Source organism: Papilio machaon, chromosome 20 (genome assembly GCF_912999745.1).
Source record: "Papilio machaon chromosome 20, ilPapMach1.1, whole genome shotgun sequence".
NCBI lineage: Eukaryota > Metazoa > Arthropoda > Insecta > Lepidoptera > Papilionidae > Papilio > Papilio machaon.
Genome location: NC_060005.1, coordinates 3,362,866 through 3,380,892, shown reverse-complemented (window position 1 = coordinate 3,380,892; position 18,027 = coordinate 3,362,866). Strand labels below are relative to the sequence as shown.

Here is an 18,027-nt window from a genome sequence, read left to right as displayed (position 1 = left end):
TAAACACTTCAAACAAAATAAATGCATGGACAATGAATGACACTGTCAGACAATGAAATGTAATTATAATTTCATTTATTTTTTTAATTCGACTATAGTTATTAACTTATTCTTTCTCATTCACTGTATTTAGATAAAGAATCAAATATTATTTCACTACATTGGACCTTATGGTCTATGAACTTATCTGCATTTTTATATTAAATATTACATGAAAACTCCAATCATTGGATTTCAGAATTTTAGTAGACAATCTTCTGAAATTGACCAGAACTGTCCGTAAGTCATAAATATTCTACAATTATTATTATTATTCCCTATACGAACTCGAACTAAGTTAGTTTTCTGAAGTGACAAGACTTGTTCCACTTACTTATTAGATGAGACTAAAACTATTTGGGCCATCCTCTGGGAGAAAGTTTCATAGTTGTAGGAGTCATTAAGTAATTAAATAACTTGCAGATAAAATGGTGAAGCAGTAAATTTACTAGATATAAAATATTAAAAAGAAATAATCTTACATGCTTAGATAAACGAAGAAATATGACGTGTAAATAAAGAAATATGTGTATAAAATGCACACCTTCTTTCCTTCCTATATCCTCTCAAATGCTTGAGCAATAAATGTAAGAACAAACAAATAGAGTTTAAATATCAGGGTATAAATTCATTGTTCATCAATAAATATGAAATTACCAAAGTTCTTGTAACGTGATTTGTTAAGTGAAAACACATTATTTTATTAAAAAAAATATATTATATTTATTTTTCTTACAATTGTCGTCGTTACGCATTCAAATGACATTGACATCCTGCACACAGCTCTATTCCTACGTAATACAAGCCGTGTACACTGCTTACACCTTACATTATATTTAAAACTAACTTTTGAACGCAACTTTATCTACGCAGAATTAAATAAAATCTAGTAATAAAGCCTACTTGAGTTTATTCCTTACATGCAAAAATACAAATCTTTCGTCTATATGATATAAGCATAAAATCAATCTCGCGAGAAAAAAAATACTTTGTCTAAAAACATAGATATGAACATTTATATTTACACTACCTAGGACACATCCTATCTATCAAAATAAAATTTTATTTATTCCCCTTCTAATTCATAAATATTGATAAACAAGAATTTTACGATGATTTTTGATTCCCTTCGTTTTAAATTTAATTTTTAAATACTGTTAATACGTTTTCTAACAGTTTCTTGATAAACCATTCCTAATGAAAATATTTTTCAACCTCATAACCTTTTAAAGATAATTTGCCTTTTTTTTAATATTCGCTGTTACTTTTACTTCTAATTGGCAAACATTGTGATTCATAAATTGATTTAAAAAAATCTATCAAGTTACGTATTACATTAAAATGAAAACATAAGTATTTTAATGAAAAAAAAAAAAATACTTTGTTGATTTATTTAATTATTATAGACAGTTATATTAGGTCAGCAGTGTACGCTGTATACGTCACTATTTTCCCGCACGCTCCCTTCTCTCTCAGCAGTCAGTAACACGCAGCCTCCCTGAGAGTACACTTCTGCGCAATAAAACGGTTACGCTTTCATTTAAAACGCGTGGAGTGCAGTGAATTTATACATGAAAAAAAATTGTGTCCATTAGAAAATATCCTCATTAATCTTGTCATTGAAAAAAGTATGTATATAAAGATATATATTTCCTTTTTTTTTAAAAAAATTCCCGTCATCATAAATACTTAAAGTGCTGCGGAAAAGAATTTTAATTTACAAATGCTTATCATTTTTCATTTAACTTTGACCTGAATCTGAAAGTTTTCATATTTTAAAGTTTGGGATCGTAAGATACGAATTATTGTTTTTACTTATTAGAGATCAACTTAGTAAATTTTATTTTTATCATACTAATATTTTCAAACATGATCTACATTTGTGGTTAATGAGGGAATACCTAAATATGAATTATTTAATGTACTGGCTTAGAATATTATTTTAATGTAGTAATACTTAAAATATTTGCTATGAAGTGCATCAGATTTAGAGACTTTAATATACTCTTTAACACCTTCAGTTTTTCAACCAATCAATTATTTTTTGAATTAAAATATTTCACCGCATTAAAATTATTTTCTATTGATTAAGGATTTATTTTTAACGCTACTTAAAAATTATTAATTTGATTTCATTTTGAGATAGTAATTCGTAATTGAATTTGAAATATTTATTATTGTGTAAAATGATGAATAAAAATTAACTAAAAATTTTCAGTTGGCATTTGTAATTATTATATTAAGTTTATTGTATTATTTCCAATAATTACCATGACATACAATTAAAACAATAATAAATGTAAAGAAATCATACATCCTATTAATATTAACCCTAACATTTTCAATGTAAGTCATAAGATAAATTTATAGCTCGTTTCTCTATCAGGCTTACGAGGCACGGCTCGGGACCTGTTCATTGGATCATTACAGCTTTGATGGGAATATAATGAACGTTACGATAACGAACTCCATATAATGATAATAAGATATATATACATGCATACATACATGCAGAAGACACCATAAATCACATTTATGGTGTCGCATTATCTTTAAGTTTTATCAATACTAGCCAAGTGTTAAAATCTTAAATTATGAATATATTTTAAAGTAAATATTGCTCGCAACTTCGTAAGCGTATTACTGCCGCATAAATTAGCTACTTTACATTAAAAGTCCCGTTGAAATCGAAAAAAACAACTTGACACTCCAAATTTATTTATCTATACAGATATGGTGCCAGAAGACCGCATGGAGAAAGGTCGAGAATATTACAGTATGCTGTAAACAACATAATATACTATTATTAGCGAGAAGGCATAAAACGGCACTTCCCTTCAATTGTTTGCAGCATTCTCAGAATAATAATAAGCAATTTCTTTTGTTAAAATTACAATTCACTTGCAATATATTCTGGTACTAGTATAGAAACTTTTAAAAGAGCTACCCAAATGAAAAGGATAAAAATATTATTATATTTGACCAAAAGACCAGAAAAATGTTAAATTTTTAAAATTCGATAGAACCATTAAATTGAATTCCAAAGGAAAATTTTAATAATACTTTTAAACCATTTTCTTTTTTCATTCGACTGAATTAAAATTGGATATCTGATACAGAACAAATTATTTTTCATTACTTTAGATTAGAGACTTGAATATTTTTTTAAACATTTGGAACAGAATTACATAGACAAGCCATCTTTGATACTTGAGATATAATTAGCTTAATACAAATCCATTAGTCGTTAAATGATATAAGAAAGAAAATTAGAATTTCTTCAAATACATATGTAAAGATAATACAAAATTCTTAATTGAATAACAACGTTATTTTTTAAATAATAATTTTGCTTTATTGCCAAACATTGTCTTAATTCAATAACCCACCTACTTAATAAATAATAAACACATAAACTTTGTAAAATACGTTAAATTAAATAGAAAAGCTAAGAACAATAAATAATACATTTACTCTGACATAGAACTTTTTTCATCTCCTGATGGGAGATACTAAAGGTATGCTATATGCTTTTTCTATCCGTTGGAACGTAATAGTTCATTATGAGAGTCGATGTGTGGACTGCCATTGATACTTTGTTTTCCCCGTACTCTAACATCAGACGTTATACTCATCATTATGAAACGAAGCTATTTGTAACGTCATTCAGTACGCACAGCAAAGAAGTGGGACAGTGAATATAAATCTGAATTAATGGTTCAATCACATTTGCTTGTATGACTAGACTAAACTAGACTAGAGTTTACTGTTCGTAAGAAACGGAATTCTTACCACGATTAAGTTGTTTGAGTTTGTAAGAATCCCGTTTATTATGAACAGTATATTAGTAAAAACCAAGAAGGTTTTAAGTTATAGGTTCTAGATTATTTATTACTCCCTTCGCCATTTCCTATAATAATCTAAATCTAGAATAAAAGTTAGATAACTTATTGCTAAATAATTTCTAAAAGTATTGTAATGTTAAATAACTTGTTATCTATACAAATGAATAAAATTGGAGTGTCTGTATGTAATAATGTCGACGAAAAAAATGTCTTTTCTACACATGACGTATTTGCATTGCTAATAATGACAAACCAATAAAAAAATGTGTTCTGTCTGTTTGTCTGTCTGCTATGCCGCGTTTGTCCAGGATAATCTACGGAATGGACCGATTATATTATTACTTTGACGAGAAGGTAACTGATGCTTGTAGGCATCACAGGTAAACTTTTTTAAATCCCGTGCTAACGAAATCGAAGGCGACAGCTAGATTCCTGAGTAATTTGGCGACCAATGAACAAAAGAGTGGTCACAGGTTTTAAGTCACGTTTAAATTATAAAGTTCGATAAACAAATGACAATCAAACGTTTGATTGTCAACAAACATATAATTGTAATTAACAAGCGAATCAAATTAAATTGTTGGGAGTTCGTTAGTTGTGTAAATGATTACTGGTTAGTTATGACAAACATTTGATTATGGCCTACCACGACTATATTAACGTAATCAGACAGTTTGTTCGAAGTTTGTATTGATTTTCACCGCATTTTTTTAAAGCTCATAAAAAATTGACAATAGAAACAAAATTATTAATAAGTCTTAAATTTAATTGCAACTCAATAGAAAGGGAAAGACTCTGAAAATTCTTGTTCCACTACAAATGCTACTAGTCAATTTGACAATCAAGATTTAATGTTGCACTATGAACGTCGTTATGTATAACCTAACAACATGTTTTTGGAAAACCCTATATAGTGACTAGGAGACATCAGTCCATTACTAACTCATAATGAGGTGACATACAAAAGTTTTAAGCCACTTTTATGTTCGGAACTACTAAGTGAGGCTTACAATTCCTAGCAGCAAAATGGGGTCACCGACTAAGCCCTAACATTAAGGACTTACTCTTATTGTTGTTAAAAATGTTTCAATCCTATTTAAATTACATATTAAAATTAAATTTGTGAAACAGAAAAACGAAATATCTTAGGTATTTTTTCAAAGAAGCTACGCTTTTCGTGTAACTTGGGCGTTAGTGATTCGGAACGTTAAAGTAAATATTTTTTTTTATTTTCTTTTAACATTCACTTCAAAGCGACGCTTCTCACTACAAGCCCATAGCCGTGCACATGCAACAATGAAATTTAATCAACGTACCGTACACTTTATGACTCGGAAAAACATTCCCTTTGAGTTTTAAATAGAAACATACAAGAGCAGAGCTTTTTCAAGTGTTTTAAACCTTGTAATCCAGTAATACAATAATTAGGTAACGTTGTTCAACTAGTAGGTTTATGTGAACAGAAATAAATTTGACTATATAAATATGTAACGATATTATGAAGTCTTGGTATAATTATAACATAAATCAAATCAATTTTTAAGTGGTCATTGAAACCATTTAAATGCGTTCGATTGTGTAATAGTACAAAAAAAAATAATGCAATAACTACAGCCAGTTCAGTTCAACCAAAATTTTTCTACAAAGAAAATTTTATGACTTTAGATTCAGTCATTTTTTATTTAATAGTATGAGTACCTATTTTTAAAACTAATTATATTTGTTTAACTTCTGGTCAGATAAATTAATTTCCTTCTGAATGAAACCGATCAATGTTCAAACTATTTGTTTTCCAGTTCCAACATGATACTTTCGCAAGAATCATGAATCTATGCGGTTAGAACTTTAGACGCAACGTTTCATCCATTAAATTCTAATTAGCTATTTGCAAGATCGATCGATAGCTTCGTATCCTGATATTTCCTACTTGAATTACTGACAGAATGCTCAATATGGAATCAGTCCGAAACTCAATAAGTTAACTTTAATTTATTTTTAAATTTAAAATAAGAACCAAACCATATTTCTCCTTTCTCTAGGACATTTAAAATATGCCACGGACTTATGCCTACTATTGCAGATTTAAAAATTTCATTACAAATATTCTATCAAGTTGTCAATGAAGTAAATACCAAGTAAGAAGTGATGGCATAAAGACTGTTATGTGCCATCTAACATGCAGGGTTGCAGCTTCAATTTGGTGTGTTTAATCATTTGCTGCGTGCAATCGGTTACAGGTGAGTTTAAACCTTATTTGTTAGTTATTAAGACACATTTATGTAATTCACATTGATGGCTTTGAATGAACAGAGTCAAAGCGTGTATTCAGAGTACTTTTATATTAAATTTATTTCTATATTTGATGCTTTGTTTTAGACACACAGCAAATTGCAATAAACATCACAGACAACGATATTAGTGACTATAGAAATGTCAAAAAAGATGGCCTTGCTATTTCAAGAGAAATATTCAGGAATATCACAAAGAAATTGCGTGAAAATTTCAACAGTGAAGTCATCACTGATGTTTATCATCAAAAGATGAAAGGTATTAACCGAATAATACAATTAAAACAGTAATATCGTTTGCGCTGTTCTTGAAATTTCATGTGCACAATTTCATCTTTTTTTTTTCCTTTATAACAAAGCACGTCAAGTGTTAACTCAGAATCCTTTTATGATGTATTTAGGAAACCCTTGACATAGAATCTCTCTATTCTAAATGACTCCCACAGTCAACATTTAACTTAATATTACTTTGTATATTTCATTGATATGACATAGTTAATTTTGATATGACATTTAACTTGACTCTGGGTGTGGCGTGACAGTAAGGAAAAAAAATGTTAAAACGTAAAGTGTTTTACTCCAAAAATATAGTTAAACAAGTATTTCAACCCTTTGACCGCCGCTGATTGATATTATGAAAGTCAACGTGGTTAAAAAAAAGTATGTTTTATCCTTAAACATTTATTACCAAAACTGCTTTCAGTATAATCACTTCGTTGTTTATTTGTAAAGATTGTACCTCGGAAGCTTACCCTAAATCATATTTCAATAATCATGATTTGTGGCAATGTCTATTATCAGCGTGCAGTTAAAGGGTTGACATATGATTAAGCTAATATGTCATTGAAATACTGTCGAAGTTTTTATTTCCAAGCCCATAAAGTCACTCAAGTACATAAAATATTAAAATGATTTATTATTTCAGTAAAAACGAATGAGCATCGGAATTTTGCTCCTTATCAAGGGTATCACCATCACGAGCAGCATTGGGGGCCGTACTTTGAGGAAAATAATGTCACACAAATGGAGGCGCACGTTGGATCGGAAGCTTTGTTAAATTGTCGTGTCGTCATGCTCAAAGATAAGACGGTAATTCACTTTTTTATCATCATCGCAAACATTATTACATTGCAGCCAAATATACCGCAATAATGTTTTTATAGCATCCAAGTAAGTATGGTTGAATAGATAAAATATAGTGTTTACGAAAATACTTTCGGAAGCTATAGACCTGTGTAAACTTACTCTTAAATACAATTTCAAAGTTATTTAGTGACTTAGATCCCAGCTGTTTTGAAATTAGTGATTATACTTAGACTAAAATCTCTTTGATTTCATACCATTTTTTTTTAATGAACATGTTACAATTTTAAGTACCATTTGATTTAGGTAATGTGGCTACGAAACACAAGTGACGTGGCACAGTTATTAACAGTCGGGAGAGAAGCACATGCTGGTGATAGCAGAATTACAGTCAAGTTTCAATATCCAAACAATTGGAGAATTAGTATAAACCCAGTGAAGACGTCAGACGAAGGTCTATACATGTGCCAAATATCAACACATCCACCTAGAACTATTTATTCAAACTTGACCGTTTTACGTGAGTATAAAGTTGCTATAAATTCTTTTAAATTTGATTAAAACTAAGCTCGGTGAACGATCAAATTGATAAATTTTTCACAGTAAGCGGTTTTATTTAATACATTTGTACCGAATTGAACTATTTGCAGACTTGGGAAATACAATTTAAATAACAATTCATCGGAGGCTTTGGAATCGACTATTATAATGTTTTTAGATTAACTATTGTAACTGAATTTAGCTTGAATTAACATTTTTATTTAATTTGCAGCTCCAGTATTAAGTATAAATGGAGATAAATTGCACGTTGTTAAAGATAGATTTTATAAAGCGGGCAGTTCGATAAAATTGTCGTGTGCGATATCCGAGGAATATATTTTATCTACCGCCCTCGAAACATCTGTAGCACCAACAACAATCAAAATGACAACACCTATAACAACCACGACAGAATTAACAACAAAAATGAGCACCGTATTTAATAGTTTAGAAATAATGTTAAATAGAAGTTGGAGTATTGCAACAACTACTATTACTTCAACAGTTAGTATAAGTACAACTACAAAAACATCACCAGAAAGTCAAAAAACTACAACATCAATACCCACATCTCAAGCCCCTGAGGTTTTGAACAATGTATACGGTATACTATGGAAGAAGCAAGGAAAACTTTTCAACGAACATATAACATGGCGTAATATAAGGCAAGTATTGTATTTGAAGAACTGTTTAAGATACTTCAATACATATATACATATAAAATCATTGATAAACAACATAAATATATTTATATATGTTTCTATAATTCATTTCCACAATAAGGTATCCCACGTTTTACCTTTGGGAGTTACATTAATTGTTTCCCATTATAAAGTTTTAGTTAAAACAATAATGCTCGTAAACAAAACAAAACAACAACTCAAATTATTTAAATAGCACAACGATATTGCTTTTAGGCAAAGGTTGAAAGGATTCGATATTATTATTTAACTGTTTTTTTCACAGTGCTACAATAACTATCGCGTCTGCTTCACAAGAAGACAATGGACTCTACACTTGCCAATTGAGAAATCATTCACAAGTGACTACCAACGTTCACGTTCTAATAGGTAGGAGTATCTTTTACAGGCTATTTGCATTTTATTGGTGTTAATTAAGTAGTTTTTTTAGTATAACAATTATCACAAAATATTTCATTTCAATCGTAATGAACATCAAAAGCATCAGTAATCTGTTCTGTTAACTCAAATCTGAAACTGTTATCTGCATCTATTTCATCCGCAGTCTATTGCTAACTTCAGACACAATATTATTTGACCTAGAATTATTTTACACGATGTTTGCTTTACGTATATTATATAAATCAGTAGCGATGTTTTGCTTGAAAGAGTAGGTAATTTTTACTTAAGCTGTATAATTTTCACTAATTTATAACAAAGTTCAAAGGCATGTGGTCTAATTTCAAGTTAAGTTAATTTCCTAAACAAAGCTCTTACTAATTATCATATATGAAGGATAATTATCATGTTCGTCACGCCTGGCAACCATGTTAAATACATCTATAGCATTGCCTACTAAATTATTGCTGTCCATTCATTATTCATACCTTTTGGACTATTGTTATTTGTAAATATGTGAATTTCGGCAGTTGTTTGTCATCGCCATTGTTTTCTGTTTTATTTACAATAGTAATTTTTAATACAACTTTTCAACAACCTGAATATTTTATGGATATATTTGATGCCAATGGATTATTACTGATAGCGTCACGAAGTATGGGAGTCTTTGGGGGAGACAAATGAGAGATTAGAAAGACAAGTTTCATTTTGTACAAAACTATTTTTTTTATTAATGGAATATTTGACCTGATATAAATATTTTGTTATGCATTATAATTTGTACTTTAAGTTATTTTAGCAGTTTTGTGGTAGGAAAAAAATAAAAAAATATATATTTCTTACAGGAGAAAACCAAGCTGCAGTTCATCATGATACGTGGAATAAAGGTTCAACTTATTGGCAAGTTTATAACAGACCTATATTGTCGTTAATATTGTTATTATATAACTTAATATAAACTTACAAATGTACAGATTGTATTCATAAGACTTGGATAATTTTAAAAAGTATTTTACATGAAAACTCAATACGGTATTAAACTAATTAACTATTTATTGTATATTTTAAATACTAAAATATTCTCGTTCAATAAACAATTTGTAAAATATATTTTATTTGATAAATAAGATACTACTATTGATTTAATTAAAATTATGTTAATTTATAACAAAATGGACCAAGAAATTATTGAAAATTTACTAGATTTAAAATAAAACTTTTCTTTAGTATTAATACAAAATGTGAGTATAAACATAAGTTATTAATTTATTCCAAATTAATTAAATAAGTGAAAAAATATAAAAATACCGGCGTGGTGTTTAGGTACTATCTCTATGTGCATATGTCATATATAAGGCAAAGTGTTAGAAACATAATAATAAAATGTATATTTAAATAAGTATAATGTACCGAATTGTACACAATGAGTTTCGATTATTTTGGGAAAGGGAAACGAATTTTATCATTTTGCCTATGTCTATATTCATAAGATAAATATTACGAGTACATATGTAAACAATATCATGTTTGTGAATTTTCTCCAAAATGTAATAATACTCAATCGATTTGTCGATGTTAATGATAATATGTATTATTAATGTAAAATAATAATGAATTTGTTAATAAATAAAGGAAAAACTATTACGGATCGTTTTATTCTAGATTATTTATAACATATCAAATAAGTAATATTATAATGCTTGATTTTTCGACTATCATCATTTTCTTCGCCACTTTCGGATTTCTTCCTAAAATAATTATAAAAGAAATACATTAATATTTTACAAAAATCTCAGAATTCAGTTCATATATTATGAAGTCGCTTTCTAGAGTTTTCCCGACTACAACACATATATAAGCAATTCACCTAAATGTAACATCGATGTGGTATGCTCTTCTCCTGACAGTTATAAACACAACAAAAAAAAATAATAATTTGTTCCATCCGTGCAACCGTGATGTTATGACTGCCGAAAGAAAAAGGAAATTTATGTGCCTTGTTACAGCTATAATATTTCTACATAATTTTCGACACCAGGCTACTCTTTACAAGGAATAGGTCTTATTGAAAAAGTGTAAGAATTTCTTTTAACGGCTCCGGTTCAATAGATATTTTTTTGGGTCAGATTAAATGTTTAAGTAGGCCTTAGCGGCAGAGATAAATTTATTTTAGAAAGTCAAAAGAAATTAATCAATCCTTGAATCATTACCTTGTTGAACCTTTAAATTAGGTAAGGTAACTTTTCTTTTAAAAATTGAAACCATCAGACATTACATACATAACATACATTTACGATTCGCGATTTAAAATTCATATCTAGTTAAAGAATCAATCTAAATCATATACATCAAACTAAAATCTATTCGACTGTTAGCTTTCAAATATCTATATATGAAAGAAAGTCGTGTTAGTTACACTATTTATAAGTCAAGAACGGCTGAATCGATTTGACTGAAAATTGGTGGGCAGGTAGCTTAGAACCAGGAAACGGACATAGGATAATTTTTTACCCCGTTTTCTATTTTTTATTCCGCGCGGACGGAGTCGCGGGTAAAAGCTAGTAGTACATAAACCACAATGGTCAATGATACTTTCTTGTACATCACTATATTATTAATACCACCTACTATTACCGACTTACTGTATAATCTAATTCCCATCTAACCGTTGCGTACATGTCCGATCAGATCTCAAATTAAGTTCTTTGAAAGTAGATATTAAGCGCGTATTTAACAGTGGTAGAGCCCGCATTCAGCATCTGTTGGAACAAGAATGGCTCTGTCTCCCGGTAAAAAACCGTGCCCACACAGATGAAAGGCGCGATACCGCGTTACGTCTGATGAGTTTGCGTGCCGAAGGCAAAAACTATAGTCTCCAGTTCCTTTTGTGAAGGTTGTGGGCAGCGGTCACTTGGCTATTTTAACGAATTTAGGGGAACAGCTCTTTAGTCACCTTATGATGTGAAAAAAGAAACATATATATTTTAAAATTAAATCAATAAAATATATATGATATTGATTTCATATCATAAATTCCGCAGAACCAATTTGTTACGCTTGGACAGTTGATTGACAGTCGCAATAGATTGTCACGACACTTTCTGAACGAACTGTATCTGGAACTTATTATTGGATATGATGATATCGAGGCACGTGCGCAATATGTCTGTCTGTAATGTATGTCTTTTTGTTCGAAAATTGAGTTAAAGCGGGAGTTAGCCTTTTATGGCAATAAACAAAAAAACACAAAATAATTCCAACTTGTAATTGCGTTGCTTTAATTAAAAAAGGACCGGAAAAAACGATGATAAAAGTATAACAAACTTCTAAAACCCTACGACAATTTAGTTTTTACATGAGAGTATATTTATTTTGAAGTAGGACGTAAATATGCTTACTTCTTTTTCACCAAAAATACAAATCTATATTCATAATTCAACTTCATAGCATATATTTTTTTACTATTTTAAATTAATTGTATATAAGTCTTGCTTCTAAGAGGACATATATATTTTGATCTCCAATCTACCGTTTCGAGGAAGTAATCAAAGTCCCGCTTTTACATTTGCATTGCAAATCTTAAATTGCCGACGTATAAACATTTTATCATTTATTTCGACCTTATTTACGATTCTGAATATAGCTCACTATTACCGTTGCGCAATAATAAGGTACCTTTCTGTAAAATGCAAAAAACCAAATAAAACTCACTCACACAATCTAAAGGGGTACGCAGAAATGACTAAATACCGTTTGGCACGTACCCGGCACATCCTTACTGCTTTTTAGCCGACTTCAAAAAGAAGGAGGTTATCAATTCGACTGATTTTTTTATTTTTTTTATGTGTGTTACCGCGAGTCTCCGCCCCTGGTGGTCCGATTTTGATAAAAATTATTTTAATTGAAAGGAAGTGCTTGCAGGTGGGTCCCATATTTTTTTTTTTTTTTTTAAATAACTAGAAGACTAGTAGATTTTATATGTATCTTAACATTATAAACATTCATTTCACTTATCGTTTTACAACCATTTAAAATCCATTGATTTTTGCTATTAACATATTATGTAATATTTACACCTTAGACGTAAAGTCTAAAATTATATCACTACAGTTATCAAATCTTATCTCTCCGATAACCACGATTAGAAAGTGTGATACTTACTCAATATAAACTTCATAAACTCAACTGGTTTTTTTAGATTTTTTTCTTTTTTTTAGGGGAAAACGCATAAGAGTTTTTATTGAAAGAAGCAAAATGGTTCAAGTTACATAAATGTTTACGTTGACCTTTATACGTCCTTGGAACTTGTTAGTAATTACTCCAATGCACAGTGCATTTGACCTGGCATTTTTAGTCACGGCCTCGTTAGCTTAATTAAGGTTTCCTCTCTTATCGCAAAATGTAATCGAGGTGTAGTATTTTCAGGTTTTCTTCAAAAATGGATTTTCAAATGAAGCATCGGAAAGATTTTTATGCCAGTAGTTATAGAAATTTTACTGGGTAATATGTTGAGAATGTAGACCAGAAACTTAGATTAAAGGAGCAGTTTTTTTTTAATTAGCAATCGGTTCATCTTCATGTTAAGTGCATTACAGTGCAGTGAAACCTCGCAACAAACTACTCGTAATTTGTAATTGCAAACCGTACTATTTAAATTTAACCTAGCTAAGTTCAAAATTTTAACCTAAATTAAGTCCCTTTATGCATATGCGTAATTTTTATGCCAATGTTACAAGTAAAAATACAAATATACTTCATTGTATACTATCGTTACAAAAAAAAAAAAACAAAATATAACAGGATTTTCACAAAAGACGGTCTTTACGCTAAGCAGCGATCTCTGCCAGACAACCTTTGGGAAGAAATTAAGCTAAGTAAACCAAATCGGTAGGGTGCACCCGAACAGTGACAAGAAATAAAAAAAAAAAAAAATTCAGTCGAATTGATAACCTCCTTCTTTTTGAAGTCGGCTAAAAATAAAAGCAATAGAAATTTGTTACCTGCTGAAATGTTAGTACATTACAAGAAATATTAAGGGCGAAATCTTTTCTAATAACTCATACAAATATTCAGTAATAAACGAGGTTAATTTTCCGAGAACAATTTGTATATTGTAATGGCATATTGCTATGTAAACGTGGCGTAATGTGCACATCAAATGTGCCGCCGGCGATGTAGATGGTTAAAGCGAGCTGAGGGTAGTTGAATAAATTCCCCGCCGCTCCCAGCGGGAAGCCCGTGCGGTGTGAACGTCGTTCAGCAAATGTAGCAATTAATTTTTGTAAGCTACTCATTAAACGAAATGAAAGTTTCGTTTTTATTTAATCTATGTAGTAAATAAATATAAATAATTATAAAATAAGAATTGTCATTTAACAGCGGATAAAGCTACAAGGATAAAAACGAGTAGAGTTGAGGACGTTCCTACCTATTTCGGTAAAATGTAATTTAATGTTCACAAAACAAATAGGTTGGTGAAGGTTAAAAATTGCTATATCATATTCGAACCTTAGCGGGAAGTCAATTTACTGCTTTGACTGTACCTGCGACTGTAAGTACTAGGACGCAGGCATTTTTTACAGGCAAAACATAGAAAAGCATGACTATGCAACTATATCAAATTATATATCTTTTATCTATCTACTATCAAAGTCTTCTAAAGTAAGAAAATTATAAAGTTTAACATGAAATTTTTATTAAAAAAGTATGTGTGCTGTTACTGAACTGATACGTTTTTGTGAAGTTTCGTGATATACTTTTAGGTTACTCTTACATGAAAGTCTTATTAGCATTTTGATTCTATGCTAAACAATTATGCACTTCGTTTGTTATTTTATTTGGAAGCGTTTTCTAAAACGTATAATTAGTATTTGTACTTTTTTAAATTTTTTATCGCAACTTTTTTCTTTATCTATGTTTTTACCTTCTATTCGATTTTTATGTAGGCATTTAGTTTACAATAAAAATATATACTTAAAATGAAATAAAAAAATCAAAGTCAAACTATTATAATAGAAAAATTAAAAAAAATTAAAAATTATTGAGATATATTAAGATATAAAACATAATAATACGTCTTTGTTGTAAACTTAAAACACTCCTTAGTTATTAAAAAGGATGGTGTGGTTTTTTAAATTTATAAAACTAATATGAGAATAATGGAAATTTCTAAAATGCATTTTCGGTTGGAGATAAATGATTCTTCGACGTTGCACCTCGTATACATTTTTGTACAAAGCAAGTCATTCTTGTAATGGTATTTTGTTAACGATGTTTGCTGACATGGGTCTAGTTGGAGAAAACACTACATTATGGCTGAGCTAATGGAGCGGAACTCAACCTTAGTAATAGCGTCTAACAATACAACCACGTTTTTATACAGTATGTTTAAAATTCACTAATGAACACTGATTAATGAATTAATTATTTTTTAACTTCACGAGGGTTGTTTTTTAAGAATAAATTCATCGTTTCAATTATAAATTAAGAAAAGTCTTGTCTTACTTAATCTTAGATTGAATATAACCCAGGATAACAAAGCTTTAGACTAAGCAACGAAATTTCACTCTACCTAGATAAGGCGAAGTTTTCGTGACGTAATTTGAAAAACGTTTCCCCCATCCCGAAGTTCTAATACAATTTTCCAAACCAATTTATAATGTAATAAGGGTTTCAGTATTAGACTTAAAATGAACATATGTGAACGTGACAGAATTGAAAATGAGATACTTCTTCCTTTCCTTTTTATATTTTTTTAGGTTCACTGATTTTTAAATTAAGTTATCAAATAAATTCCATGTAGATTCATAACCTTAATATTCGGGATTCTATCTAAATGGTGTTAAAAATGTGGCGTTTTGAAAGGCTTGAATATTATTATTGCTATATACTCGTAATTTGCGAGAAACAATCACCCAATCATTAAAATAAAATGCATGACTGAACTGTAACCGCTCTATAATTGTGGTTCCAGTTAACACATTCGTCGTTTTTGAATGGAATCCTATCGTAGAATTTGTATACATATAAGTTATAGTGACATACTTCCTGTCCTTTTGATGTTGGAAGTATGTCGAAGCGGATAAAGGTTTTTATGTCGGGGAGCTGTCGTAGAAGTGAGTCAACCTGAATAACGTACAAAGGAGGCGGATGTTTTTGTATATATATTTCGTAAGTCTATTGCTACGTCACTTAAGAATATGTACGTTAATTAAAAAAAAACAATCATCCATCTATTGTGGTAATTACCTACACATAAAAGGTGACAATATTATTTTACTTTTGTTTATATTTAAACGAATAAAATGTCTTTTATCCTTCAATACGCCGGAGTTAAAAATCTTTTAAATATTTAAGTCTTTGCAAAATATTTTTTTTTTCATGCTTGGTACCGTAATAATAATAATGATGTTTCCCAATTGATTGAAAAAAAAAATACAACGGCAGCCCCCACAGTTTACTATATCACGGATGTTGCGAAAAGACGTTTTTTTAGAAAAAGTCTTGAATAATTTAGTAAACCTTTTCTTTCATTGACGGTGTATGATGTCTACAAATTATGCAAACGTACACCCATCAAAAAAAGTTTACGATCACTAGCTAGATTTGACATATTTCCACAATTTATTTGTAAAAGTTACAAAGATTTTTTGTTAAATTATTTTTGGTGATTAAAACACACTATTTTATTTAAAAAAAACACAAAAAATTTAAAATAAGTACAGGATACTAAACAAAATTTAAACAAACAGTATCAATACATAGTATAAAACAAAGTCGCTTTCGCTGTATGCCCGTATGTATGCTTAGATCTTTAAAACTACGCAACGGATTTTGACGCGGTTTTTTTTAATAGATAGAGTGATTCTTAAGGAAGGTTTGTATGTATAATAAATGCATAATATAGTAGAGAAACACTGATAAATTTAAAGTTTTCTAATGTGATGTCGTAAATAAGCACGTTTTTTTGCGCTTATATTGCAAACGCTGGCTGAACCCTACGAGATAGACCAAAATAATGTACTACAGTATTGTTCACCTTAAAAAGTTCAACAAAAAAGTCCGCGATGGTATATGTCTAGCTCTTAGGGATAACCCAGCATAACCATTTTTATTCTTTTACGAAGTGATTTTAAACAATACAGCATTAATCCTTATCCATTTAAGTACCTTAAATAAATTGTGCATTTATTCTGTAGTAGGTATATTTTGCATTGCACCCGTGCGAAGCCGGGGCGGGTCGCTAGTACAGTTTAAACTTTAAACGAATGGCAAATCAATACCGGTTTATACTCATAACACGATACTTTGTATTTTGACTTCTGCTGCTGGAAAGCGACCCGACATCCGATATCCAATTGATCTAAAAGCAAATAGCCTGAAAAACATCGTTGAATGGAATTTAATTGAAGTTTTATTCATTGCCGCTCTCAGCAATTAACTAGTAGCGTAATGAAAAATCAAATTGAATTTAAAGTTTAAGAATGGATTTTCATAAAATATTGGAACGAAACGTAAGAAACATGTAACACACGAATAATGTTTTACCTATGTCAACAGTGGTAACATATTCCTTTGGGAAATAAAGCCTTGACATCATGTCTACTTCATTTCAATTTTCTTTCCTTAAATTTATTCACATTTCGAAGATAAATGTACCGAATACCTGCTGTATATATCCGCATACTGTTTTCTCATGTTAATTTGTTAAGTTGAACTATGTTACAAGTATAATTTATAATATTGTGATTAATTCGTTTATGATAAATTTTATTTCACATTTATAACGTACTAACTTTTACCCGCGACTCCGTCCGCGCGAAATAAAAAATAGAAAACGGGGTAAAAATAATCCTATGTCCGTTTCCTGGTTCTAAGCTAACTGCCCACCAATTTTCAGTCAAATCGATTCAGCCGTTCTTGAGTTATAAATAGTGTAACTAACACGACTTTCTTTTATATATATAGATATATATATATATATATATATATATATATAGATTTGTAGTTCGTAGCACAATTTAAGATTTTATAAAAAAATAATTTTATGAGTAAATTAGTATATAAAATTATTTATTAAACGAATCTCAAACTATACACAAAATTAATCAGTCAATCCTCATATCAACCTTTATGGAAACTATTACAAAAGCA

At 29.7% G+C, this 18,027-nt stretch overlaps 1 protein-coding gene across 1 annotated transcript; it reads left to right on the top strand.

Annotated features, from left to right (window-relative positions):
- Nucleotides 1–5,970: 5,970 nt before the first annotated feature.
- On the top strand, nucleotides 5,971–9,832 carry LOC106716362. The gene is made up of 7 exons (XM_014509872.2): nucleotides 5,971–6,121; nucleotides 6,261–6,431; nucleotides 7,098–7,261; nucleotides 7,562–7,775; nucleotides 8,028–8,460; nucleotides 8,762–8,865; nucleotides 9,720–9,832. The coding sequence occupies exons 1-7, from the start codon at nucleotides 6,061–6,063 to the stop codon at nucleotides 9,830–9,832; spliced, it is 1,260 nt and encodes a 419-aa protein (XP_014365358.2). The 5' UTR covers nucleotides 5,971–6,060.
- The last annotated feature ends 8,195 nt before the right edge of the window (nucleotides 9,833–18,027 follow it).